At 41.2% G+C, this 27257-nt stretch overlaps 1 protein-coding gene across 1 annotated transcript; it reads left to right on the top strand.

Moving 5' to 3' along the window:
* Nucleotides 1–409: 409 nt before the first annotated feature.
* Nucleotides 410–26044, top strand: LOC308094306 (myosin-7-like; the record flags this gene model as incomplete). The annotated part of the gene is made up of 37 exons (XM_080440874.1): nt 410–610; nt 2448–2591; nt 5067–5223; nt 7917–7944; nt 8376–8469; nt 9174–9266; nt 9366–9429; nt 9542–9640; nt 10491–10594; nt 11284–11422; nt 12922–13040; nt 14568–14717; nt 15671–15841; nt 16463–16772; nt 16900–16961; nt 17041–17246; nt 17320–17443; nt 17545–17681; nt 17781–18036; nt 18160–18402; nt 18784–18960; nt 19426–19571; nt 19757–19847; nt 19933–20322; nt 20460–20586; nt 20677–20795; nt 20890–21086; nt 21420–21603; nt 22085–22250; nt 22353–22477; nt 22574–22882; nt 22976–23179; nt 23272–23568; nt 24686–24790; nt 24873–24968; nt 25062–25196; nt 25940–26044. The coding sequence occupies 37 exons, from the start codon at nt 410–412 to the stop codon at nt 25958–25960; spliced, it is 5790 nt and encodes a 1929-aa protein (XP_080297000.1). The 3' UTR covers nt 25961–26044.
* Nucleotides 26045–27257: the final 1213 nt, after the last annotated feature.

Here is a 27257-nt window from a genome sequence, read left to right as displayed (position 1 = left end):
TTAGTGGTTCTCAAACATTGTCATGTGCAGGACCCTCACATTGATATGTATTTGGCCTTGGATCCCAAACTGAAAATACAGTAAAACAAATGTTAAAACATCTTTTGAAAAATAGCAGATCTAGCTCACAACGCATTGTGAGCTTGTAGATCTGCCATTTTCAAATGGCCGAAATGTATATAGGGCTGAAGTGGTATAATGTGTTAAATGTTTTGTAATAATAATCAAAATCTACAAAGTAACTAGTAACTAAAGTAAAAGTACAATATCTGCCTCTATGAGATGTAGTGGAGTAGAATGTATGTAGTACAGTACTTGAGTAAATGTACTTAGTTACTTTTACACCACTGATTGAGATGTCACATGGATGGAGACATAATGACGTCCTAAACCTCTCGTCAGTGAAGCCATGGGGGACGCAGAGATGGCCGTGTTCGGCGTGGCCGCCTCGTACCTGAGGAAGTCGGACAAGGAGCGCCTGGAGGCCCAGACGCGGCTCTTCGACATGAAGAAGGAAATGTTCGTTCCCGACCAGGTGGAGGAGTTTGTCAAGGCGTCCGTCGTCAGCCGGGAGGGCGACAAGGTCACCGTGGAGACGTATAACGGGAAGGTCAGTGATTAAGGACACTCTTAAAGGGATAGTTCACCCCTAAAATGACTTTTTTTTCCCTATGTATCAGTCACCCCATGGACACTTGAATTCAAGGATATTTTTGTGTTTTTGTCTCATTCCTAAGACAATAATTTGATGACCGGCAGCGGTTCCGGTAGGAGACACAAAGTCTCCTTTGTCTCTCATAGCAGATATACAAGCTCAAAACATACTGAGACCCGACACGGTGTGAGCTTGCAGATCTGCTATTTTCGCAATTTCTGAAAGTTTTTAAAAAAAACGTTATTAAAACCAGGAGAAGACAACAGTGTGGTCTATGAATGTAACAGTTTCATATCATCATACCAGGTAGACAAGTAAAAACAATACTGTAAGACTAAGACTATGTTACATAGAGTCTCCGTTGTCACGGGTACGACTTCATGTGTGAGTTCTGCTTTGGCTTCAGGTGTTGATCTGCGTAAAGCCGTGTGTAAGTTCAAGTCCTTGAGTCCTTCAGTGAGTGTGAATGGGGGACGGGGGCGGGGGGGGGGGGGGGAAGGGGTTAGGCTAGACGGCTGAGTGGTGAAGTGTGGCATCACAGACATGTGGCCAGTGGTGTTAAGTAACTAAGTACATTTACTCAAGTACTGTTCTTACTGTTGTGGTATTTTTTACTTTACTGGAATATTTCCAGTTTCCTATACTTTTACTTCTACTCCATTACATCTCAGAGGCAAATATTGTACTTTTACTCCACTACAATTATTTGAAAACTTTAGTTACTAGCTACTTTGCAGATATAAATGATTACGTTATAAAACATACATTAACCACTTTAGCTCTATTTTATACATAGGTTATTTGAAAATAGCAGATCTACAAGCTCACAACGTGTCGCATCGCGACACGTTGTGAGCTTGTAGATCGGCTATTTTCAAATATTTTAGTACTTTTACTTTTGGTACTTTAACTACATTTTGATGCCAATAGTTCTGTACTAAATCTTGAATTCTGGACTTTTACTTATACGTATTTTTTATATTGCAGTATTGGTACTTTTACTTAAGTAAAGAATTTGAGTACTTTTTCCACCACTGGAAGTGTGGCATCATCACAGACATGAACTTTCTCTAGCAAAGCTTTGTAAGCAGAGGCGCTGACGGGGTTAATATAGAACCACACATACACATTGGACACGACATATTTCTGGGTAACTCATTCACACCAGTGGTGGAAGAAATACTCAGATATTTTAGTAAAAGTAGCAATACCACAATATACAAATACTCTGTTACAAGTACAAGGCCTGTGTTCAAAATGTAACTACTAAAAGTATTGGCATCAAAATATACTTAGTAGCAAAAGTACCAAAAGTAAAAGTACTAAAATGTTTGAAAATAGCATCTACAAGCTCTACCATCTACAAGCTCACAACGCGTCGCATCGCGACGCGTTGTGAGCTTGTAGATCGGCTATTTTCAAATAGCCTATGTATAAAATAGAGCTAAAGTGGTTAATGTATGTTTTATGATATAATGATTTACTTCTGCAAATTAACTGGTAACTAAAGTGTTCAAATAATTGTGGTGGAGTAAAAGTACAATATTTGCGTCTGAGATGTAGTGGAGTAGAAGTAAAAGTATTGAAATTTGGAAATACTCCAGTAAAGTAAAAACAAATACCTCAAAATTGTACCTAAGTACAGTGAATGTACTTAAGTTACTTTACACCACTGGAAATCACGTTTCTAAATTTGCACACGTGACCTACAATAATAATACAATGACAGCACTGTGAATGATTACTGATTGTAATATTGATTTCTAATGTTCTCTCTTGGCTTTGCCTCCAGACCGTGGTCTGCAAAGAGGCCGACCTTCTGCAACAGAATCCTCCAAAGTTCGACAAAATTGAGGACATGGCCATGTTGACCTTCCTGCACGAGCCCGCCGTGCTGTTCAACCTCAAAGAGCGTTACGCAGCATGGATGATATACGTGAGTACCAAAAAGAACTGTAATAGAATTTGATGCAGATCGGGGTGAATCTGTCAGTTGTATGAGCATAGCTCACTCAAACACAGCTATTCCAGGTTCCAGCTCAATCAATCCCAGCCATGTCAGAACCAAGCTCACTCTCACTAGTGGTGGAAAAAGTACTCAAGTTCTTTACTTAAGTAAAAGTACCAATACTGCAATATAGAAATACTCTGCTACAATTAAAAGTCCAGAATTCAAAATGTTACTTGAGTAAAAGTACAAAAGTATTGGCATCAAAATGTACTTAAAGTCCCAAAAGTAAAAGTACTAAAATATTTGAAAATAGCTGATCTACAAGCTCACAACGCGTTGCGATGCAACGCTTTGTGAGCTTGTAGATCGGCTATTTTCAAATAGCCTAGGTATAAAAGAGGGCTTAAGTGGTTAATGTATGTTTTACAATGTAATTATTTATACCTGAAAAGTAACTAGTAACTAAAGTTTTCAAATAATTGTAGTGGAGTAAAAGTACAATATTTACCTCTGAGATGTAGTGGAGTAGAAGTAAAAGTATTGGAAATTGGAAATACTCAAGTAAAGTACAATTACCTCAAAATTGTACTTAAGTACAGTACTTAAGTACAATGTACTTAGTTACTTTACACCACTGACTCTCACCATGCAGGCCCCAGCTCAAACCCAGTCAAAATGTTTGAAATGTTTCAGCTATGGCTAATTCAGCTATGGCTAATAAAATAAGTGAGAGCTTATTTTATGATTAACAACAAGCATTGCAAAATTACAAAACGAAATGGAGAACAACATACTAATAGCCCATGGAAGATAATGACATTTTATACAACAATATGTGAATCTCACATTCAACAAAGCCTACCTGGTATAAACCATACATGAGACACAGTGGTCATAAACAGCGCAGCAGCAGCATACAGTAGGGGAGAGTGGGGTCCAACGACGCACCCTTTTCTATTTCCCTCCCTGCACAGAGATTACTTAATTTCATGTAACCATACTTTTTTGTGAACAAGAGACACTTGTCCTCTCCCATTACCCGCAGTCCGTTTTAATTTTAGTGAAACGAGTCGAACGCAATCGGTAAGTAAAGTGACGTTGCGCTACTCTCCGCACACGGCCGCCAGTCGGGACGAACGGTGCATACACGGGGGTCGGACGGCGCGGTCGGATGAAATGTCCTATAACAAGTACAAACGTTACATTTCTGGCATCTAACTCTCATTGATGCTTCAGTAGAACCCTACGAGCAAATGACCATGCTGATAGTCAAATAAATGTATCATGTTAATGTCCCCTCTGTCTGTTTCCTCAACTTTGTGTTTTACACATGCACCGTTCGTCCCTCCCTGTCCGTAATGCATCGAGTGGCTTAATGCGCCGTTCGTCCCTCCCTGCCCTCCCCGGATGTTTTGCTAGCTAGCACAAAAGCTAATGAATATTTTTCAATGGAACCTTCACTGAGAGTTAGCCCACAGATTAGCCTAACAGACAAAATCCATTTACAATCGGCACCAAATAAACACAGCAGTACAAATGGAAAACACTCAAATAGGGTATTTTTTACTACAGTGTGGAAATACACAAAAGTGGCTTCAACTCTGCCAATTTTGATCAGAACTGGGAAAAAAATCGTGTCTGATGTTTTCGACCGAATGACGTCGCCGGATTTTAAGTGTAGCATGAAAAAAGGTCCGTGTTGCAACCGTCCCTGCGCGTCGTTCGTCCCGGTTCTACCCTAGGCCTATAACGCATCTGTGTAACAAAGAGTGAAAATGATTAATATAAAACCCCAAAATTATATTTATTGTTTGCAACAGAGCTCTCATGCACCTACCTGTCCTGCAGCATGGAATCATTTCCTCTGCTGAGGCAAACTGCGGTGCGCAAAAAGGGACACTGCACGCAGCTGCACTGTTCATCCACCAGGTGGCTTTAGAACTACACAATACATTGAAAGGCAAGCGTATCGATTTTGTAGAAATGAATACAGGGATATTTCTAACTCTGTTACACCTATCAGGGTGGGGGGTCCCCAGTTCAAATATGATTATTTTGGGGGGTCCCCAGTTCAAATAAGATTATTTTGGGGGGTCCCCAGTTCAAATATGATTATTTTGGGGGGTCCCCAGTTCAAATATAATTATTTTGGGGGGGTCCACAGTTCAAATATGATTATTTTGGGGGGTCCCCAGTTCAAATATGATTATTTTGGGGGGTCCCCAGTTCAAATATGATTATTTTGGGGGGGTCCCCAGTTCAAATATGATTATTTTGGGGGGTCCCCAGTTCAAATATGATTATTTTGGGGGGTCCCCAGTTCAAATATGATTATTTAGGGAGGTCGCGGCCTGAAAAAGTTGAGAATGTAAAGACACACAACCAGAAAAAAATTATAACACAGTGGATTAAGATCTGGGAAATCCTAAATAGTAATTATACACGTTATGTGTTTGTCAGACGTACTCTGGGCTGTTCTGTGTGACGGTTAACCCCTACAAGTGGCTGCCGGTCTACGATTCCTCGGTGGTGGAGGCTTACCGAGGCAAGAAGAGGCAAGAAGCTCCTCCTCACATCTTCTCCATTTCTGACAACGCCTACCAGTACATGTTGGCAGGTATTCTACTACTACATGTCTATAATACACCTACAGGTATTCTACTACTATATGTCTATAATACACCTACAGGTATATCTACTACTATATGTCTATAATACACCTACAGGTATATCTACTATTATATGTCTATAATACACCTACAGGTATATCTACTACTATATGTCCTAGAATCAGAATCAGAATCAGAATCAGAATCAGTTTTATTGTCACATCACAGGTTTACAAGGTAAAAAAGTGGGTGAAATTCTTTTTTGTACATCGTTCCCATCGCAACGTTAGTTTCCATAGAAAGAAGAGGGGGGGGGGAGAAGAAGAGGGTGGGGGGCAGGTGGGAAGGAGATCAAAACAAGAGAGCAACAGAAGGCCAGACAAGTTATCTACATATTTACAAATTACCTGAGATAATAAAAAAAACTAAAAAAAACTAAACTAAGGTGCCTGAGCATAGCAGCAATGTATTGTATACTGTGCATGTTATACTTATACTGTGCATGATAGACAATGGACGTTAAGGTGCTTAGAGGAAAAGGAGCACAATAAAAAAAAGACCAAAAAAAAGTCAGTGCGTTATACAAGGGATTAAGGTGCAAAAGGTCAGTGCGTGTCCACCTAGAGTGGACAGACCCTAGTATAATCCGCAAGTAGCTCCATGAGGGAGTGCAACAAAAAGTCATTTGTACCTGGTGTAGTCCACAGGTGTGTCCGAGGGGGGGCTAAAGTCCAAGTCATTGTCCCTGGTATAATCCACAGGTGTGTTCAGGAAGAGCCAGAAAAGTCTGCGCTGCCTGCTGTCAGGCTGCTGAACTCATCCAGGCTTATGCCCCATTCAGCATTCTGACAGCAGCTGGATTGAAACTACACCAAAACCTGGTGGTGGAACTCTTGATACTGCGGTAGAGCCCCTTGCCCGGTCGCGGTCGTTGTAGGGGGTTGAACAGTCTGTGACTTGGGTGGTGCTTGTCCTTGATGATGCGCTTGGCTTTGACCACGCACCGCTTTTTGTACAGTTCCTGGAGCGCTGGGCGCTCGATTCCCATTATCCGCTCTGCCGATCGCACTACTCGTTGTAGGCTGATCTTTTCTCGGGCAGTGCAGTTCCCGTACCAGGCCGTGACACAGCCTGTTAGGATGCCTTCAACAGAACTGTTGTAGTACAGCCTGAGGATGCGACGTCCTACTCCGAGCTTCTTCAGGCGGCGGAGCCAGTACAGTCGCTGCTGAGCCTTTTTCCTCACGTGTGTGGAGTGCGTCTCCCATTTGAGGTCCTCCTCGATGTGTACTCCGAGGAACTTGAACTCGCTGACCCTTTCCACTGCAGCACCGTCGATGAGGATGGGCGCATGGTCTCTCCGCGGCCTCCTGAAGTCCACGATCAGTTCTTTGGTCTTGTCGACGTTAAGAGAGAGGTTGTTCTCCCGGCACCAGTGTGCCAGTGATTTGATCTCCTCTCTGTAGTCAGACTCGTCGTTGTTGACGATTCGGCCTATCACTGTCGTGTCGTCCGCGTACTTTATGATGGTGTTGGAGACATGTGTGGCTATGCAGTCATACGTGTACAGGGAGTAGAGGAGGGGGCTCAGCACGCATCCCTGGGGTGCTCCGGTGTTGAGGGTCAGGGGGTCGGATGTGATGCTGCCCATTCTCACCACCTGATGTCGGTTGGACAAGAAGTCCTGTATCCAGTCGCACATGCTTGGGTGTAGCCCTAGGTGTCTGAGCTTTTTGTCAAGTATTGCTGGGACAATGGTGTTGAATGCTGAGCTGTAGTCCACGAACAGCATACGTACATATTTGTCCTTCAGCAGCTTGTTGTCCATGTGCGAGAGGACGTGTGGAGAGCCATGGCAATAGCGTCGTCGGTGGATCTGTTTTTGCGGTATGCATACTGCCACGGATCCAGCGAGGCAGGTAGCGTGGAGCTGATGTATTCCCTCACCAGTTTCTCGAAACACTTGCTGACGATCGGGGTGACAGCAACAGGTCTCCAGTCGTTCAGGCATGTCACTTTGGCCTTTTTGGGAATGGGCACAATGGTTGACATTTTGAACCCTGCAGGGACCACAGCCAGGGAGAGGGAGAGGTTAAAGATGTCAGTGAAGACACCCGCCAGCTGGTCTGCACATGTCTTAAGGACCCGGCCTGGAATCCCATCAGGTCCGGCTGCCTTGTGGATGTTGACCCGTGTGAAGGCTGTACGCACTTCTCTCTCCGAGATGGTTAGAGGGTTCTCCTCTGCTGGTGCTGCTGATGGCCCCGCTTGGCTGCCGCGGTTGGAGCTGATCTCAAACCGGCCGTAGAAAGTGTTCAGTTCGTTGGGGAGGGAGGCAGGCGGGTTCACCTCGCTACAGGTATATCTACTACTATATGTCTATAATACACCTACATGTATATCTAATACTATATGTCTATAATACACGTACATGTATATCTACTACTATTCTACCAATAGACCTACAAAGTACCCGCTACTTGTCGGTGTCGCACCGACGCCAAAAATGGCAGATCTACAAGCGTTACAGTTGTTAGCTATTTTCGGCTAATAGCAGATCTACAAGCTCACGGCTATTTTCTGCGAGTGACACACCCACGTGCAACTAAATATAAATCAGGCCTAATATGACTTGTTTAAACATCTTGTACTGTATATCTGTATGTATTGATGAAGATATCTGCTCTGCTTGTCTGTCTAGACCGCGAAAACCAGTCAATCCTGATCACGTATGTAAAATATTATATCCGCATACATCCAAGATGCTGCATGCTTGAAATGAAGTCTGTATGTTATGTTATATTATGATGTGCAGTGAAAGCTTACTTATTTTGATTGTTATTACAAAACATTCATTTACCACTTCAGCCCTTATACATTTCGGCCATTTATTTTCTTTTGTTATTTTCAAAAGATTTTCATACATTTGAAAACTTGAAATGGGACATTCTGCCTAATGAGTACTTTTACTTTTGGTACTGAAACCTTTACTCAAGTAAATTCAGAAATTCTGACTTGTACTTGTAACAGAGTATTCCTACATTGCAGTATTGATACTTTTACTTAAGTAAAAAATGTGAGTACTTTTTCCACCACTGAGTGAAAGCAATTACAGGCTATTGTATATTAGAAGAAAAAACAAATCAATGTGTGATTGCAGTGGAGAATCCGGAGCAGGAAAGACGGTCAACACCAAGCGAGTCATCCAGTACTTTGCAAGCATTGCAGCTGGAGGGGTGAAGAAAGACTCAAAGGTAAAGTCTATGCTGTGGGAAAAAAGCATGCCAAGTACAACAAATAGTCCACTAACGGTATTATTGCAGTCTTTAGATATTTGTACGTACAATAATGTTTTGTTCTGACACTGATGAAAAAAAATGGCTTTACAAAATAACCCTTAACCCATTGAGACCTGAAGCCGATTCTACATGTCTCCTAAAGCTCAACAGTATTCTGAAAAAACTTATGTTCCTATATCAGTGGTGCTCAATCTTTTTCATGTCAAGGACCCCCAAAATGATATGTATTTGGCCGCGGACCCCCATCAAAATATTTTGTTCCAAGGACCCCCAGAAGCAAAGATTTGAGTTAAAAATGTTCGCTTTAAAAATATATATATTCAAAGATTTGCACACATTTTCACAAATTTTCAAAAATAGCAGATCTACAAGCTCGTAGCGCGGCACTCGGTGCCGCGCTATGAGCTTGTATATGCTATTTTTAAATAGCCCTAAGTGTAAAATAATGCTTTTTAAAAATGACAGTTCCAGGTCTTAATGGGTTAATATGTTATTTTTCATTGCGTTCATTTTCACGTTTGCATCTTTTCATTTTCATTTGAAGCACATTTGTTTCTTTCATTTACTGTTTTTGTTTTTCAATTGTGTTGTACTTATTTCCATAGCTAAATGTGATTAGGCTCATTATTTTTGAATGAAGTTAATACATTTTTTGACAGGGTACCCTGGAGGATCAAATCATCCAGGCTAACCCTGCTCTGGAGGCCTTTGGTAACGCCAAGACCATCAGGAATGACAACTCCTCCAGATTTGTGAGTTATACTAATCAGAATATGAAACAGTATTCTGTACCTGTGCCCCATCAAAATACAGTCAAATGGACGAAGATGTAAAGAGATTTCTTTTCTCAGGGTAAATTCATCCGAATTCATTTTGACACGAGAGGGAAATTGGCCTCCGCTGACATTGAGACATGTAAGCATGAATCTCTTTGTTATATTTAAGAAGGGAAATGTACCTTTAAGCTGCAAATCATTGACAGCTTTAACTCAAAGCAACACCTTCTGCTCTCTGTCAATCTTTTCAGATCTCCTGGAGAAGTCTCGGGTGACCTTTCAGCTGAAGGCTGAGAGAGATTACCACATCTTCTATCAGATTCTGTCCAACCAGAAACCAGAACTCCTGGGTCAGTACAAAGCAGTTCCTCTGTAGGATATTGGTGGATAACCACAGTTACACAACTATATATATGTGTATACAGTATTATGTAGGATATTGGTGGGCCCCCACAGTTACAGAACTATATATATGTACAGTATATATGTAGGATATTGGTGGGCCCCCACAGTTACAGAACTGCTGAATATGTTGCAACACTTGACTTAACATATTCAAAAATAGCAGATATACATGCTCATAGCACGGCACCGAGTACCGCGCTATGAGCTTGTAGATCTGCTATTTTTAAAAGAAAATCGTGGATTTTTTTGTGCACATTTTTGAATATATATTTTTTAAAGCGAACTTTTGTAAAATATTTGGTTCTAGGGACCCCCAGAAGCAGACTTGAGTTACAGATATTCGCTTTAAAAATATATATATTCAAAGATTTGCACACATTTTCACGATTTAAAAAAAGAATAAAAAATTTAAAAAAATTGCCGATACCGATGTTGACCGATAGTGGCAAATATCGGCGGATACCAATATGTGGCCGTTATATCGGTGCACCCCCAGTTATAATGCATTATAAATGTGGTTATAACACATTATAGACCCTACCTTAATTTAAAGTTTTACCAATACGTCAAAGTACATATTAGAACCCAAATTCCTCACAAAAGAAAACAAAGGTACAAAAACCAAGCTTAGAAATTCAGCTTTCACTGTAATCAAATAACTTAAAAAGATAATTTTCAACTGTTACACCATTACAGGAACAATGCCTGGGATACCATGCCTATCTCTACAGTGTTTGTAGGCTACTGTCATGTCCATCTGTCTAACCCTGTCTCTCCCCGCTCTCCGTTCTGCAGAGATGCTACTGGTCAGCAATAATCCCTACGATTACCCCTTCATCTCCCAGGGGGAAACACAAGTGACCTCCATTGACGATTCAGAAGAACTGATGGCAACAGATGTGAGTCTCTTTCTCATTGTTCTCTGTTCAACTTGTCCTTTAGCTTATATCTAAGTATGGACGTAATGACTGTATAGCATGTCAGCATGGCAGCCAAAACAAGTGTACATGTGTTTAAAGCAGTGTTCATTTTGACAGCTAATTTTGATTTAGTTTAGTCATAGTCTTTTGAACAACATTTCATTTAGTTTGTCATATGTTAGTGTTCTGAAATGGTTTAGTTTTAGTCTAGTTTTAGTCGACTAAATCTACAGTTGATTTAGGAAACTAAAATGTATTTTGCCGTTGCCTTGATGGCGTCGTAATAATGGCTGATTGTACACTTGGTTGCATGCTGAAAATAGCCGATCTACAAGCTCACAACGCGCCGCGAGCTTGTAGATCTGCTATTTTCAGAGCTTAACACCCGACCGCAACCAAACATAAAATGACTTGTCTTTTAGTTCTACTGGATCTCTTCTCCACTAGATCCCTCACTAACATTTTAGTCTAGTTTCTATTTGTTGACAAAATTGTCAATATGTTTAGTCTTAGTTACAGTTATCATAGCTTAGTTTTTATTTTGTTTTTATTTAGTGTTTGTCAGTGAAATTTTTTTTTTTCGTCATAGTTTTAGTCGACGAAATCAACACTGGTTTAAAGCCTAGACACTCCTAACATTAAATCAATCAAATCAATCCAACCAATAGAGTGCCTTTGACGTGCTGGGCTTCACTCAAGAAGAGAAGAACAGTATTTACAAGATGACCGGGGCCATCATGCACCACGGGAACATGAAGTTCAAACAGAAGCAGAGAGAGGAGCAGGCTGAGGCCGACGGCACTGAAGGTGAGACATGTGCCCTGCTGCTCAAAGTGGCTCAAAGCCAAAACAATGAAAGGGCCTTTCCAGTGGTGTAAAGTAACTAAGTACATTTACTCAAGTAGCCTACTGTACTTAAGTACATTTTTCAGGTATTTTTTACTTTACTGGAGTATTTCCAGTTTACAGTACTTTTACTTCTACTCCACAACATCTCAGAAGCAAATCTTGTACTTTTACTCCACTACAATGTTTTGAAAACTTTAGTTACTATTTACTTTTTAGACTTTGATTATTATCGCAAAACACACTAACCACCTCAGCCCTATATACATTTCGGCCATTTGAAAATAGCAGATCTACAAGCTCACAATGCGCCGCGATGCGACACATTGTGAGCTTGTAGATCTGCTATTTTCAAATGATTTTTTTATACATTTTGAACTTGTGAAATGGGACGTTATGCACAATGAGTACTTTTACTTTTTTTCTTTTTGATACCAATACTTTTGTACTTTTACTCAAGTCAATGTTGAATTCCGGACTTTCACTTGTAACAGTATTTCTACACTGTAGTATTGATATTTTTACTTAAGTAAAAACATGTAATACTTCTCAACAGCACTGCTCAAAACCAAAATAATGAAAGTGCCTTTCTGTGTGGAGTTTGCATGTTCTCTCCGTGTCCCCTAAGGTAGTTACCCTCACACAAAACATGTAGTAATCCTGGTCTCTATACTGCCTCCCCCTGGTCAGCCTGATGGAGGGGAAAGGAACTAGTTGGAATAACGTGTTCCTTCCACGCACTACGTCCTACCGGGGAAACTCCCTCCTGTCAGGTGATAAGAAGCGGCCTGCTCACTCCTCATGCGTTGAAGGAAGCATGAGCTCAGTTTGGGGCTCTACCCAGGCTGGCAGAGGGAGTACAGCGCCCAGGATTACAGCTTAGGCCAGGGGTCTTCAACGTTTTCAGACCAAGGACCGCCTAGCTGAGAGAGAGATGAAGCAGCTATATTATGTATAAAATTGTGTTTCATATACACTTTTGCTGCTCTTTTTTCCCCCTCTACACCCATAACTCTTTGCCAAAAATAGCAGATCTACAAGCTCACAACGCCTCGTGCTGCGAGGCGTTGTGAGCTTGTAGATCTGCTATTTTTGGCTAAAGTTCTCCTCAACAAAGATGCTAGGGTTCAAGTGGTTAATGTAAAAAAAAGAAAGAAAATCTCACACAAAGATTTGGCGGACCCCGTGTAGTAACTCTGAGGACCCCCTAGGGGTCCCGGACCCCCTGTTGAAGACCCCTGGCGTAGGCAATTGGCACTGGGTGAAAAAATTGGTTACAAAAATCCTGGGATAAAAAAAATTAGAGATTTATTTTTTTTATCAAATAATTCAGCCAACCCAGTAACATGTATCTGGTTATGTGTACACAGTTCACTCTCTGAGTTACACATGGATAAAAGAAGAGGACTTCACTGTGTATAAGGCCTGTTGGCTTTTAAACTCACAATCTTCTCTCTCAGATGCTGACAAAATTGCGTATCTGATGTGCCTGAACTCCGCTGACCTCGTCAAGGGTCTCTGTCACCCAAGGGTGAAAGTAGGAAATGAGATGGTCACCAAGGGACAGAATGTCGACCAGGTTAGTGTTGCTTTCCTTAAAACAAGAACTAGTTTGAATCACAACAACATACACATCTTTATGATAAATAACAAACTGCACATCTAAACATGTTTCTTCCAGTGTTCATGCTAAACGTTAAAGCTGTATTAACCCATTAAGACCGGGAACGCATCTGTGTGTCATTTTAAGATTTCTTTGGGCTATTTTGGAAAAATCATGAAAATGTGTGAATATACATCTTTGAATATATATATATTTTGTAACACATTTGTAACTCAAATCTTTGCTTCTGGGGGGATTCTACAAATGTCTTCTAAATCCTAACAGTTTTTAGACGTATGTTGCTATGATATGAGCAACATACATGTCAAGGACCCCCAAAATGACATATATTTAGCTGCGGACCCCCATCTCAAAATGTGTTGTTCCAGGGACCCCCCAGAAGCAAAGATTTGAGTCAAAAAATTTCACTTTGAAAAATATATTCAAAGATTTTGCACACGTTTTCACGGTTTTTCAAAAACAGCAGATCTACAAGCTCGCAGCGCGGCACTCGGTGCCGCGCTGCGAGCTTGTAGATCTGCTGTTTTTGAATAGCCAAAGGAATCTTAAAATGACACACAGATGCGTTCCCGGTCTTAAAGTAACTTTGTTTAGTGAATACAAATTTTATTTTGTCCAATCCATACGGTAGATATGGTAGAGCATGTTAATACCATTTAACTTATACAATTGGGGTGGTTGTGTTTGGTCTCCCTCATGGTCTTCTATTGAGACATTTAGATCCTGTTTCTGGTTTGATGTCGACTTGAAGGTCAAAATTCTATTTCTCCCCTGAGCAAGCAGGCAGACCATATTAGCTCAGTGGTAAAAATGTTAGCACGTCCGGAAGAAACCCGGGTTACAATCTTTGGTAGCAAACGGGAAAGTTACGAATTTGTATCAAAAGAATTTGGCATCCATACAGATTTTAACAGCAAATGTAGTTTTAGTTTTTAGTCATAGTCTTTTGAATCATATTTTAGTCATATTTTAGTCATCTGAAAAGTTTCAGTTTTAGTCTAGCTTTAGACGACTAAATATCATAAGATTATAGTCGACTAAATCTACAGTTGATTTTAGTCGACTAAAATGTGTGTTGGCGGTGCCTTGATGGCGTCGTAATGGCAGATTTTACACTTGGTTGCATGCTGAAAATAGCCGATCTACAAGCTCACAACACGTTGTAGTGCGACACGTTGTGAGCTTGTAGATCTGCTATTTTCAGAGCGCAACACCCGAGGGCAACCAAACATAAAATGACTTGTCTTTTAGTTCTACTGGATCTTTTCTCCACTAGATCCCTCACTAACATTTTAGTCTAGTTTTTATTTGTTGACGAAATTGTCAATATATTTACTCTAAGTCATCGTAGCTTAGTTTTTATTTAGTTTTCGTCTGTGAGAAAAAGTAGTCGACCAACATTTGTCGTCATAGTTTTAGTTGATGAAATCAACACTGCATGATCCATATTACGGTGGTTTAATGTGATGGCTGTGGTCTCAGGTGAACTATGCCATCGGAGCCCTGTCCAAATCTGTGTATGAGAAGATGTTCCTGTGGATGGTGGTGAGAATCAACCAGACGCTGGAGACCAAGCAGCCTCGTCAGTACTTCATTGGTGTGCTGGACATCGCCGGGTTTGAGATCTTTGATGTGAGCGTGCTAATGAGCAGTGGTGGAAAAAGTACTCAAATGTTTTACTTAAGTAAAAGTGTCAATGTAGAAATACCCTGTTCCAAGTAAGTAAGTAAGTCCGGAATTCAAAATTTACTTGAGTGAAAGTACAAAAGTATTGGTATAAAAATGTACTTAAAGTACAAAAGTAAAAGTACACATTATGTAGAATGTCCCATTTCACAAGTTTTCAAATGTATAATACAATTTATAAAAATCTTTTGAAAATAGCAGATCTACAAGTTCACAAGCCGTTGCATTGCGACACATTGTGAACTTGTAGATCGGCTATTTTCAAATGGCCGAATTGTATATAGGACTGAAGTAGGTAACGTATGTTTTGTAATAATAATCAAAATCTACAAAGTAACAAAAGTTTTCAAATAATTGTAGTGGAGTAAAAGTACAATATTTGCCTCTGAGATGTAGTGGAGTAGAAGTAAAAGTACTGGAAATTGGAAATACTCAAGTAAAGTACAAATACCATACCTAAATGTACTTAGTTACTTTACACCACTGCTAATGAGTAAAATCAAATCAGGTCATTTGGATTTTAATGCCATATATTAATACGAGAGGAAGCGCTGATACTGTACTGTACAGTATAACAGCATGACCTTGAGCGTGATATTGTTTTTATCAAACCGTTTTACTCTATAATTAATGAGATAACAGTGATTGTGTCATTTATTTGACTCTGCCAAAAAAATATGTGTCTTTCAATTATTATATGCAGTATATTGTACATATTTAAACACATGTAACAAGAAAAGTGTACTTCATAACATAATCTGCAGTTCTAGCCTGGCAGATATTATTTAATAATAATTTAAAATATCACAACAAATGTATTTTCATGCAGTTCAACACTATAGGACAAATACATGTGAGGGTGGAAAATAGATACAAATGGCCATTTTGTCCTTTTGCAGTTCAACACCTTTGAGCAACTCTGCATCAACTTCACCAACGAGAAGCTGCAACAGTTCTTCAACCACCACATGTTTGTGCTGGAGCAGGAGGAGTACAAGAAAGAAGGCATTGAATGGACTTTCATTGACTTTGGCATGGACTTACAGGCTTGTATAGACCTGATTGAAAAGGTGAGAGCTTGAAATACACTGTGTTCATGGATCAATAAAAGGTATATGCAGTGGTGGAAAAAGTACTCAAATTCTTTACTTAAGTAAAAGTACCAATACTGCAAAATAAAAGTACTCTGTTACAAGTAAAAGTCCAGAATAAAAAATGTACTTGAGTAAAAGTACAAAAGTATTGGCATCAAAATGTACTCAAAGTACCAAAAGTAAAAGTACTAAATATTTGAAAATAGCAGATCTACAAGCTCACAACGCGTCGCGATGCGACGCGTTGTGAGCTTGTAGATCGGCTATTTTCAAATAGCCTATGTATAAAATAGGGTTAAAGTGATTAAGGTATGTTTCATTATATCATAATTTATATCTCAAAAGTAACTAGTAACTAAAGTTTTCAAATAAATGTAGTGGAGTAAAAGTACAATATTTGCCTCTGAAATGTAGTGGAGTAGAAGTGAAAGTATTGGAAATTGGAAATACTCAAGTAATGTACAAATACCTCAAAATTGTACTTAAGTACAGTACTTAAGTAAATGTACTTAGTTACTTTCCACCACTGGGTATATGCCTCTATCTAGCGAGTTGTTATTTGTTCTTCACAGTACAATATCTTCTTCTCCTCCTCAGCCCATGGGTATCATGTCCATCCTTGAAGAGGAGTGCATGTTCCCCAAGGCCAGTGACATCACCTTTAAAACCAAGCTGTACGACAACCACCTGGGGAAGTCCGTGAACTTCCAGAAGCCAAGGATTGTCAAAGGGAAACCAGAGGCTCATTTCTCCCTGGTTCACTACGCCGGTACCGTGGATTACAACATCAACAACTGGCTCGTGAAGAACAAAGACCCTTTGAATGAGACGGTTGTTGGACTTTATCAGAAGTCCTCCCTGAAGATGCTTTCCATTCTGTTTGCTGGCTATTCTGGGGCAGACGCAGGTACTCTGCTCAGTGATGTTTTTCCGTAAAGTATCATTATGATATTCAGAAGAAAACAATAATACTCTGGTTAAGATCGGGATACATTTGTGTCTTATTCTGAGTGTGTGTAATTCTTCTTTAACAGCTGAAGCTAAAGGGAAGAAAAAGAAGGGATCAACGTTCCAAACAGTATCAGCCCTTCATCGGGTATGCATGTTCCTATATAGCATATGCTCTCTATCCAAAACAAAAGGTTGTAATTGTATGTATTTTTGCTGTATAACAGGAAAACCTGAACAAGCTGATGACCAACCTGAGGTCTACTCACCCTCACTTTGTGCGCTGCATCATCCCCAACGAGACCAAGATTCCTGGGGCCATGGAGAATCCTCTGGTGATGCACCAGCTCCGCTGTAACGGTGTGCTGGAAGGCATCAGGATCTGCAGGAAGGGATTTCCTAACAGGATCCTCTATGGAGATTTCAGACAGAGGTAGATTTAAAAAAAAAACATATATATATATAATCTAATAATATCCACATTTTTCATATATATTATTTTGCAGATATCGCATCCTGAATCCTGCTACAATCCCAGACGGCCAGTTTGTTGACAGCAGGAAAGGAGCTGAAAAACTTCTTGGTTCACTGGATATTGATCATAATCAATACAAGTTTGGACACACCAAGGTATAGTTTAAGGCTACACAGAGGTTGGGAAAATACAGTGTGATGACAGTGTTGCACATGCATTATGTCAAAGAAGTGTAAATAGCCATCACTGTTGCTAGGTGTTCTTCAAGGCTGGTTTACTGGGTCACCTGGAAGAAATGAGAGATGAGCGCCTGTCCAAAATCATAACTGGTATCCAGGCCAGATCCCGTGGTCTGTTATCTCGTGCTGAGTATCAGAAGATGGTGGAACGCAGGTATCCATTTGTTCCACCTTTAAATAGACACAAATGAATCAATTCATGTTTTGTGTAATGTGTACATTTAGAATAAAAAATGCCAACATTTTCTTCCAGGGATGCATTGCTGGTGATCCAGTGGAATGTCCGCTCCTTCATGTCTGTCAAGAATTGGCCCTGGATGAAGCTCTTCTTCAAGATCAAGCCTCTCTTGAGATCTGCAGAAACAGAGAAGGAGATGGCCAACATGAAGGACGAATTCATCAAGTTGAAAGAGGCTTTCGCGAAATCCGAGGCTCGTAAAAAGGAACTTGAGGAGAAAATGGTCTCGCTTCTCCAAGAGAAGAATGACCTGCAGCTCCAAGTCCAGTCGGTGAGTCTGTATTCCTGAGCTTATGAGCCAAATGTCTCTGCTGAACACTTCACTGGTAAAATGTTCATTACTTTCCATCCTCACTTTGGTACCAGGTGTTAATAATATATATCTCTTTGGCAGGAACAAGATAGTCTCTGTGATGCAGAGGAAAGGTGTGAGGGACTGATCAAGAACAAGATTCAGATGGAAGGAAAAGCCAAAGAGTTAACAGAGAGGTTGGAGGATGAGGAGGAGATCAACGCAGAACTGACTGCAAAGAAGAGGAAACTGGAGGATGAGTGTTCCGAGTTGAAGAAGGATATTGATGACTTGGAACTAACTCTGGCTAAAGTGGAGAAAGAGAAGCATGCCACCGAAAACAAGGTATAGCAAAAATACTCTGCCATCTTATGTGAAATATATCAACTGGTTAATGAAGTATTTTAGTGATTCCGTGAAGAAAAGGGCAATGTCCGCACACGATAGCTGCTCTCCCGTCTTTTTCATTTTATGTTTTAACCAAACAGCTACGTTTTGCCCAAACAAGGCTTCAGCAAATTCGAACTTAATGAAGCCCTGTTTGGGGCGAAACGTTGTTGTTTGGTTAAAAAAAAAAAAAGACGGGAGAGCAGCTATTGTGTGCGGACATTACCTTTTTCTTCACTTGATAATTTTGGGGTCCAGCACCGTGTTTAAAGATACTGTGGGGATGTGCATATCCTACCCCTTTTTGCATTTAGTAATACCACCATCCTCATGTTGTAGGTGAAGAACATGACAGAGGAAATGGCTTCTCTGGATGACATCATCGCCAAGCTGACCAAGGAGAAGAAGGCCTTACAAGAGGCTCTTCAGCAAGCACTGGACGACCTGCAGTCAGAGGAGGACAAAGTCAACTCTCTGACCAAGATGAAGATCAAGTTGGAGCAGCAAGTGGACGATGTGAGAATAACCCAATAAAGTTTAACCACTTAAACTCCATATGGTTGAGCGGAGTCTCTCAGGGCTCTATGCTAGTGTATTTTCTGTTTTCTGTTAAAATAGCCAATCGACAAGCTTACAACGCACTGCAGCGTTGTACGCTGCTATACTCTGGGGTATAGCATGGCACACTGGCCAAAAGATGGCAGTGCACTCTAGGCTATAGCATCAGAAGACTGGTGTACTTTGGCATAATTCCTAACTACACCGGTCTTCTGCCATCAGTGACTCTGATGACATCGCTGAAACCCACCTGAGAGTTTCAGTGATGTCATCAGGTGAGGTGTTTAGCCCTGCCCAGAAAAGCTGCTCTCAGCTGGACATGCCCAAACCAGGGCATGCCCAGTTTACAGGGTCTTTGGACAGGGCTAAAAGTATCTATGGGTAATACATTCACACATATATTATGATTGTTTGGACTTTCAGCTTGAAGGGTCACTTGAGCAAGAGAAGAAGACTCGAATGGACCTAGAGAGAGCAAAGAGGAAGCTGGAGGGAGACTTAAAGTTGACCCAGGAGTCTATAATGGACCTTGAGAATGAGAGGCAACAGCAAGAGGAGCGCCTGAAAAAGTATGATTCCATAAACACAGAGGGTACCATAACAGTTGATGTCACACAATTGTAATATCCTGGGTTCAAATCTGTGTCTGAACCTGTAATATATGTCACCTCTCTGCCAGCTCTTTTATTTCTCTCTCCACTGTTCTGTCAAGAAAGCAAAAATACTCTTTAATCTTAAAATAATACTTCCGCAGGAAGGACTTTGAGGTCAGTCAGCTCAACAGCAAGATTGAAGACGAGCTGGTTATGAACGTTCAACTTCAGAAGAAGCTGAAGGAACTGCAGGTAAAGAATAAGCAGTGTGCAAGCTAGATAGTTTTTTTTTCTTTTGCCAAAAGCTTGACATAAATGTTGTATTCTGGTGCTGTAGGCCCGCATTGAGGAACTTGAAGAGGAGCTTGAAGCAGAACGAGCTGCCCGAGCCAAGGTAGAGAAGCAGAGATCTGACTTGAGCAGAGAGCTGGAGGAGATCAGCGAGAGGCTGGAGGAGGCTGGTGGAGCAACAGTTGCCCAGGTTGAGATGAACAAGAAGAGGGAGGCTGAGTTCCAGAAGATCCGCAGAGACCTTGAAGAGGCCACTCTGCATCACGAGGCCACCACTGCTACCCTGAGGAAGAAACAAGCTGACAGTGTGGCTGACCTGGGAGAGCAGATTGACAACCTGCAGAGAGTCAAACAGAAACTGGAGAAGGAGAAGAGCGAACTCAGACTGGAGTTGGATGATGTAGCCTCCAGCATGGAGCATATTGTGAAGACAAAGGTACTTTATTGTATTTGAAGTTCAGCCTAGTGCATAGTAGTCAGTTAACGATTATTGTTCTTCCCGCATAACATAAATGCTGCCACGTAATTATTAAACATTTCTGACAATGACCTGTGAACTACATTGTCTTGAAGACCACCTTGGAGAAAACCAGCAGAACAATGGAGGATCAAATGAATGAATACAGGAACAAGTGTGATGAAAACCAAAGGTCCATCAATGACTTCTCCACCCAGAGGGCCAAGCTTCAAGCTGAAAATGGTCAGAATTGTGTTCTTTTAAAATGTAACAATTAAGTGAATGTCCTTCTTTTTTCCCCTTTGTTTTACCATAACCTTTGAATATTTTCAGGTGAGCTTTCAAGACAACTGGAAGAGAAAGAGTCTCTAGTTTCTCAGCTAACCAGAGGAAAGAATTCCTACAATCAACAACTTGAAGACCTAAAAAGACAACTAGAGGAGGAGGTCAAGGTATTGAAGTCAATGTGGTATTTCTCATTATTTCTCCCCGTACAATAGAGGCCAAGCCATGACGAACATTCCCCATTTGTGTTTATTTCACCAGGCCAAGAATGCATTAGCCCATGCACTGCAGTCTGCTCGCCACGACTCTGACCTGCTGAGGGAACAGTTTGAAGAGGAGCAGGAGGCCAAAGGTGAACTGCAGCGAGGCATGTCCAAGGCTAACGTTGAGGTGGCTCAGTGGAGAACCAAGTACGAGACTGATGCCATCCAGAGGACTGAAGAGCTGGAGGAGGCCAAGTGAGTACCGAACCGTATATGTTATTTTGTATGCTAATAGGCTACACTGATGGATTGATTGACATTTTTATTAGGCAAAATAATGTAAAACAACACAGTTACATTTATAATACTTTTGTCTAAAAGGTCCGACCAAAAAAGTCCTTGCAGACTTGTTTCCGTTGGGGTCCTTGAATCCCACTATCTTAAGTGCCTGCATAGTACACATTTATAATTGGTTGTTAAACCATGTCATCATATTTTGGGTTTTGTTATTCTTGTGGTGTATGAATTTAAAATAATAACTTTTAAAACTCGCCTTCCCTGAACTTCTCTATACACATCATAATCCAGGAAGAAGCTGGCTCAGCGTCTTCAGGATGCTGAGGAGGCTGTTGAGGCTGTTAATGCTAAATGTTCCTCCCTGGAGAAGACCAAACACAGACTTCAGAATGAGATTGAAGATCTCATGGTGGACGTGGAGAGGTCTAATGCTGTTGCTGCTGTCCTGGACAAGAAGCAAAGGAACTTTGACAAAGTACAGAGTTTTTATTGCGTTTCCTGTGGATGTTCATTTTGAAATGTTGGCATTCTTGATAGCTTGCTGTTGATCATCTTCTAGCCAAACAATTACATTTCACTCAGGACCTACCTACCTACCTAACAACTTACCTACCTACCTACCTACCTACCTACCTACCGTACCTACCTACCTACCTACCTACCTACCTACCTACCTACCTACCTACCTTACAACTTAACTAACTACCTACCTACCTACCTACCTACCTACCTACCTACCTACCTACCTACCTACCTAAACACCTACCTACCTACCTACCTACCTACCTACCTACCTACCTACACACCTAACAACATAGATAGATACAGTTGTTACGAATGCAATAAGCTGTTACTTTATTTGAACATTTTAGAAGTGCAATAGTTGTTCAGTTGTTGAACCCTGCTAACTGAGAACATCAGATGTTGAAACTTCCTCACTTTATATTCACATCCAGGTCCTGACAGAGTGGAAGCAGAAGTATGAGGAGTCTCAAGCAGAGTTGGAGGGTTCCCAGAAGGAGGCCAGGTCTCTGAGCACCGAGCTCTTCAAATTGAAGAACTCCTATGAAGAATCTCTGGACCACCTGGAGACCCTGAAGAGAGAGAACAAGAATCTACAGGGTAATGTATCGGAATACATTTGGTTGGCGGGGAATGCGTGTGCTGTTGTGATAAAGGCCAACATGTCTGTCTGAATGCAGTTGCTTCTGTTATTTTCAATAGACGAGATTTCCGACCTTACTGAGCAACTTGGTGAGGGAGGAAAGACGGTTCACGAGTTGGAGAAGCTCCGTAAACAGCAGGAGCAGGAAAAGTCTGAGATTCAAGCTGCTCTCGAGGAAGCAGAGGTAACAATGAAACCTCAAAGCCTCACTTCCATTGACTGAATGATATGCTGAAAATATGACATTACAAATACTAGTAATTACTCTGTTCCACCACAGGGCTCCCTGGAGCACGAGGAGGGCAAAATTCTGAGAACCCAGCTCGAGTTCAACCAGGTTAAAGCTGACATTGAGCGTAAGCTATCTGAGAAAGATGAAGAGATGGAGCAAGGTAAGAGGAACCTGCAGAGGACCATTGACACCCTGCAGGCTGCTCTGGAGGCTGAGTGTCGCAGCAGGAATGAAGCCCTTCGCTTGAAGAAGAAGATGGAGGGAGACCTCAATGAGATGGAGATCCAGCTCAGCCAGGCCAACAGGCAGGCGGCTGAGGCTCAGAAACAGCTCAAGTCTGTTCATGCTCATCTGAAGGTAAAAGACAACAATTACTGTATTTGTCAGGTGTTTCTGATTTAACAATGCCTGTGCACTCATCATCAATGTGTTCTTCTTTTTTCCATTAAGGACGCCCAACTCCAGCTTGATGATTCTCTTCGAGGCAATGATGATCTGAAGGAGAACATTGCCATCGTTGAGAGACGCAACAACCTCATGCAGGCCGAACTGGAGGAACTGAGAGCAGCTCTGGAACAGACCGAGAGAGGCCGCAAGCTGTCTGATCAAGAGCTGCTGGATGTCAGTGAGAGAGTGCAGCTACTGCATTCACAGGTATTATATTTATTCTAATCATTATTATTATATTGATTGCACTTTATTAGACACAATGTAACTTTATTACATTACCATTCATGTGAAATCAGAATACCAGCCTGATAAACCAGAAGAAGAAGCTTGAGGGCGATACGTCCCATCTTCAGTCAGAGGTGGAGGAAGCGATACAGGAGTGCAGAAATGCTGAAGAAAAGGCCAAGAAGGCCATCACTGATGCTGCCATGATGGCAGAGGAGCTGAAAAAGGAGCAGGACACCAGCGCTCACCTGGAGCGCATGAAGAAGAACATGGAGCAGACCATCAAGGACCTGCAGCACCGCCTGGATGAGGCTGAACAGATCGCCTTGAAGGGAGGCAAGAAGCAGGTGCAGAAGCTGGAAACCAGGGTAAGCGTTTTAATGTAGTGATTCATTTGCCATTTGAAATGGCACAAATGCTACTGTAGAAATGCTTTACATACTTCATTGCGCGTGGTGGCGCACACCAAAGATAGCGGCTCACGTGCAGCTCACGTGCACCCCGCTGCAAGCTCGTAATGTGCTACAGCAGTGGTTCTCAACCAGTGGTCCGGGGACCACCAGTGGTCCTTGAGGGGGTACGAGGGGATCCCCAGCAAAATGAGTTAACATAGCGTCACAATCATTTTAACCACTTAGCTTTGGCTATTCAAAAATAGCAGATATACAAGCTCATAGTGCGGCACTCGGTGCCGCGCTATGAGCTTGTAGAACTGCTATTTTTGAAAAATCTTGTGCAAAATGTGTGCATATCTTTGAATATATATATTTTTTGAAGCGAACATTTTTAACTCAAATCTTTGCGGCACAAAACATTTTTCGATGGGGGTCCACGGCCAAATGTATATCAATTAAGGGGTCCTTGGCATGAAAAACGTTGAAAACCAACTGTGCTACAAGTATTTACGGTACGTGGCACCGCATGCAATGCAGTACATCAACTCCTTTAGGCTGTTAAAGAGCCCGTGAACAGGAAGTACCCCAACCCAGTGTGAGTAGGCCTATAAGCTGTATTATTTATTACATTTGTGTTAGACCACAGAATAATATGTTATAAACCACCCAGCCAAATTAGAATTATTTTTGCAATCGTTAACTATATAGAAATTGGTTTCAAAGTCATGAAAGATAAGCTGTAGTTTTTCTGCTAATGACTGTGTGGGGTGATTGTCCTCTGAATTATTTTAGCCAAAAGATGCACTCTAGGGTACAGCATGACACACTGGCCAAAAGATGGCAATGCATTCTAGGCTATAGCATCAGAAGACTGGTGTACCTTGAAAGAAGTAGTTAGGAATTATGCCAGTGAGTTCCAGTGATGTCATCAGAGTCACTGATGACATCGCTGGAACTCACCTGAGCGTGTCATCATGGTGTTTAGCCCTGCCCAGAGAAAAACTCATCTCAGCAGGACATTTACATTTCCTGTTCACAGGCTCTTTAAGTGTAGTTGTGACTCACATTTACTGACCGTTCTCACTACCAGGTACGGGAGCTGGAAAACGAGGTAGAAATGGAACAGAAGAGAAGTGGTGAAGCTGTGAAGGGCGTCCGTAAATACGAGCGTCGCATCAAGGAGCTTACCTACCAGGTTTATAGCCCATAGCTTTATGATTCAGAATGAAAATGTACAATTCTTTCAATAAGAGAATAACACTTTCTCACATGTACAGACTGAGGAGGACCGTAAGAACATCGCCCGTATCCAAGATCTGGTGGACAAGCTGCAGCTGAAAGTCAAATCCTACAAGAGAGCTGCAGAGGAGGCTGTGAGTGTACAGTACACTTGATAAGTAGCCTTGATCAGTACGGTAGTTTTCTCTCGTTCTGAATGCTGTATTTTTGACTCGTACTTCTGACAGGAGGAACAGGCCAACGTCCACCTGGGCAAGTTCCGTAAGCTGCAGCATGAGCTGGACGAGGCCTCAGAGAGAGCCGACATCGCCGAGACTCAGGTCAACAAGCTGCGTGCCAAGAGCCGTGACTCAGGCCAAAAGGTCGGTAGCACCAAACAGCCTCTCTGACCCCGACACATCCTGTCCTCTGCTGCCCCCCTGTGGTTTTATCTCTGTGCCGTTCTGCCAGTGGTGGAAAGTAACTAAGTACGTGTACTCAAGTACTGTACTTAAGTAAATTTTTTAGGTATTTGTACTTTACTTGAGTATTTCCATTGTCCAATACTTTTACTTCTACTCCACTACATCTCAGAGGCAAATATTGTACTTTCACTCCGCTACAATTATTTGAAATCTTTAGTTACTAGTTACTTTGTACAGTAGATATAAATATATTACATTATAAAACATACATTAAACACTTTTTATACATAGGCTATGAGCTTGTAGATCTGCTATTTTCAAACATTTTAGTACTTTTACATTTGGTACTTTAAGTACATTTTGATACGAATACTTTAGTACTTTTACTTAAGCACGTTTTTAATTCCGGACTTTTACTTGTAACAGAGTACTTTTACATTGCAGTATTGATACTTTTACTTAAGTAAAACATTTGAGTACTTTTTCCACCACAGCGCTCTGCTGTATATGAAGCTAGTTGAATAGATCTGAGCTGATCTCTCCCATATGTCATATAAACAACCTAAACACCTGTTTATGAATACTTTGATCAGTGATACTAAACTGTTGAACCAACACTATAACACTATAACATCTGACAACTTAACAGTTGCTTCTCTTTTTCTTTCTGTCTTTGTTTCCAACATCCTTTGTCGTCGCAGAAAGGCTTTGATGAGGAGTGAAGCTTTGGACCCCTGAGACAATCATTTGTCCACGTCATGCGTGTCCACGTCATGCGTGTCCACGTCATGCGTGTCCACGTCATGCGTGTCCACATCATGATCATGCGTGTGCAGTAGATTCCCCTCCAGTCAGTGGTGGAAAGTAACTAAGTACATTTACTCAAGTACTGTACTTAAGTACAATTTTGAGGTATTTGTACTTTACTTGAGTATTAACAATTTCCAATACTTTTACTTCTACTCCACTACATCTCAGAGGCAAATATTGTACTTTTACTCCACTACATTTACTTGAAAACTTTAGTTACTAGTTACTTTTCAGATATAAACTATGATATAATGAAACATATATTAACCACTTTAGCCCTATTTTATACATAGGCTATTTGAAAATAGCAGATCTACAAGCTCACAACGCGTCGCATCGCGACGCGTTGTGAGCTTGTAGATCGGCTATTTTCAAATATTTAGTACTTTTACTTTTGGTACTTTAAGTACATTTTGATGCCAATACTTTTGTACTTTTTAAATTTTTCATTTTGGATTTTTACTTGTAACAGAGTATTTTTATATTGCAGTATTGGTACTTTTACTTAAGTAAAGAATTTGAGTACTTTTTCCACCACTGAGTGTCACTGATCACCTCCTGTAAAGTGTTAAATAAAATCACATCAAGCCGTCTCACAATACTGCATCGTGGCATTTTTTTCTGAGCATTAATCGAATAAATACAGGCTCTGTGCACAGCAGACATATTGTAAAGAAACTGGGCCTCTTCCTTACTTCCTTCACAGGTTGTTACCAATGATACTAATGAAGGCTCTGTTCCATTCTGCTCAAACAGAGTCAGGGTGTTGACTCACTGGAAACACTCTGATACACCAGAGGGTCTCAAAGTGTGGTCCAGGGACCCACTTGGTTCCTTGAGGGGGTTCTAAATGGACCCTTACGGGTGTGTAACTGATAGTTACGGGTCCATTTGGTTCCATTTGTACACTCTCAGAGTTACAGACCCGTAAGGGTCCATTTGGTTCCATTTGTACACTCTCAGAGTCACAGACCTGTAAGGGTCCATTTGGTTCCATGTGTACACTCTCAGAGTTATAGACCTGTAAGGGTCCTTTTGGTTCCATGTGTACACTCTCAGAGTTATAGACCTGTAAGGGTCCATTTGGTTCCATTTGTACACTCTTAGAGTTATGGGGGTCTTTGAAATTAAACAGTTTGAGAACCACTGTGCTACACTAAGTGGAACAGAGCCCTCGTTAGTATCATTGATAACACCTGTGAAGGAAGT

Source organism: Gymnoscopelus braueri (genome assembly GCF_963280865.1).
Source record: "Gymnoscopelus braueri genome assembly, chromosome: 10".
NCBI lineage: Eukaryota > Metazoa > Chordata > Actinopteri > Myctophiformes > Myctophidae > Gymnoscopelus > Gymnoscopelus braueri.
This window is presented reverse-complemented; position numbering and strand designations above follow the sequence as displayed.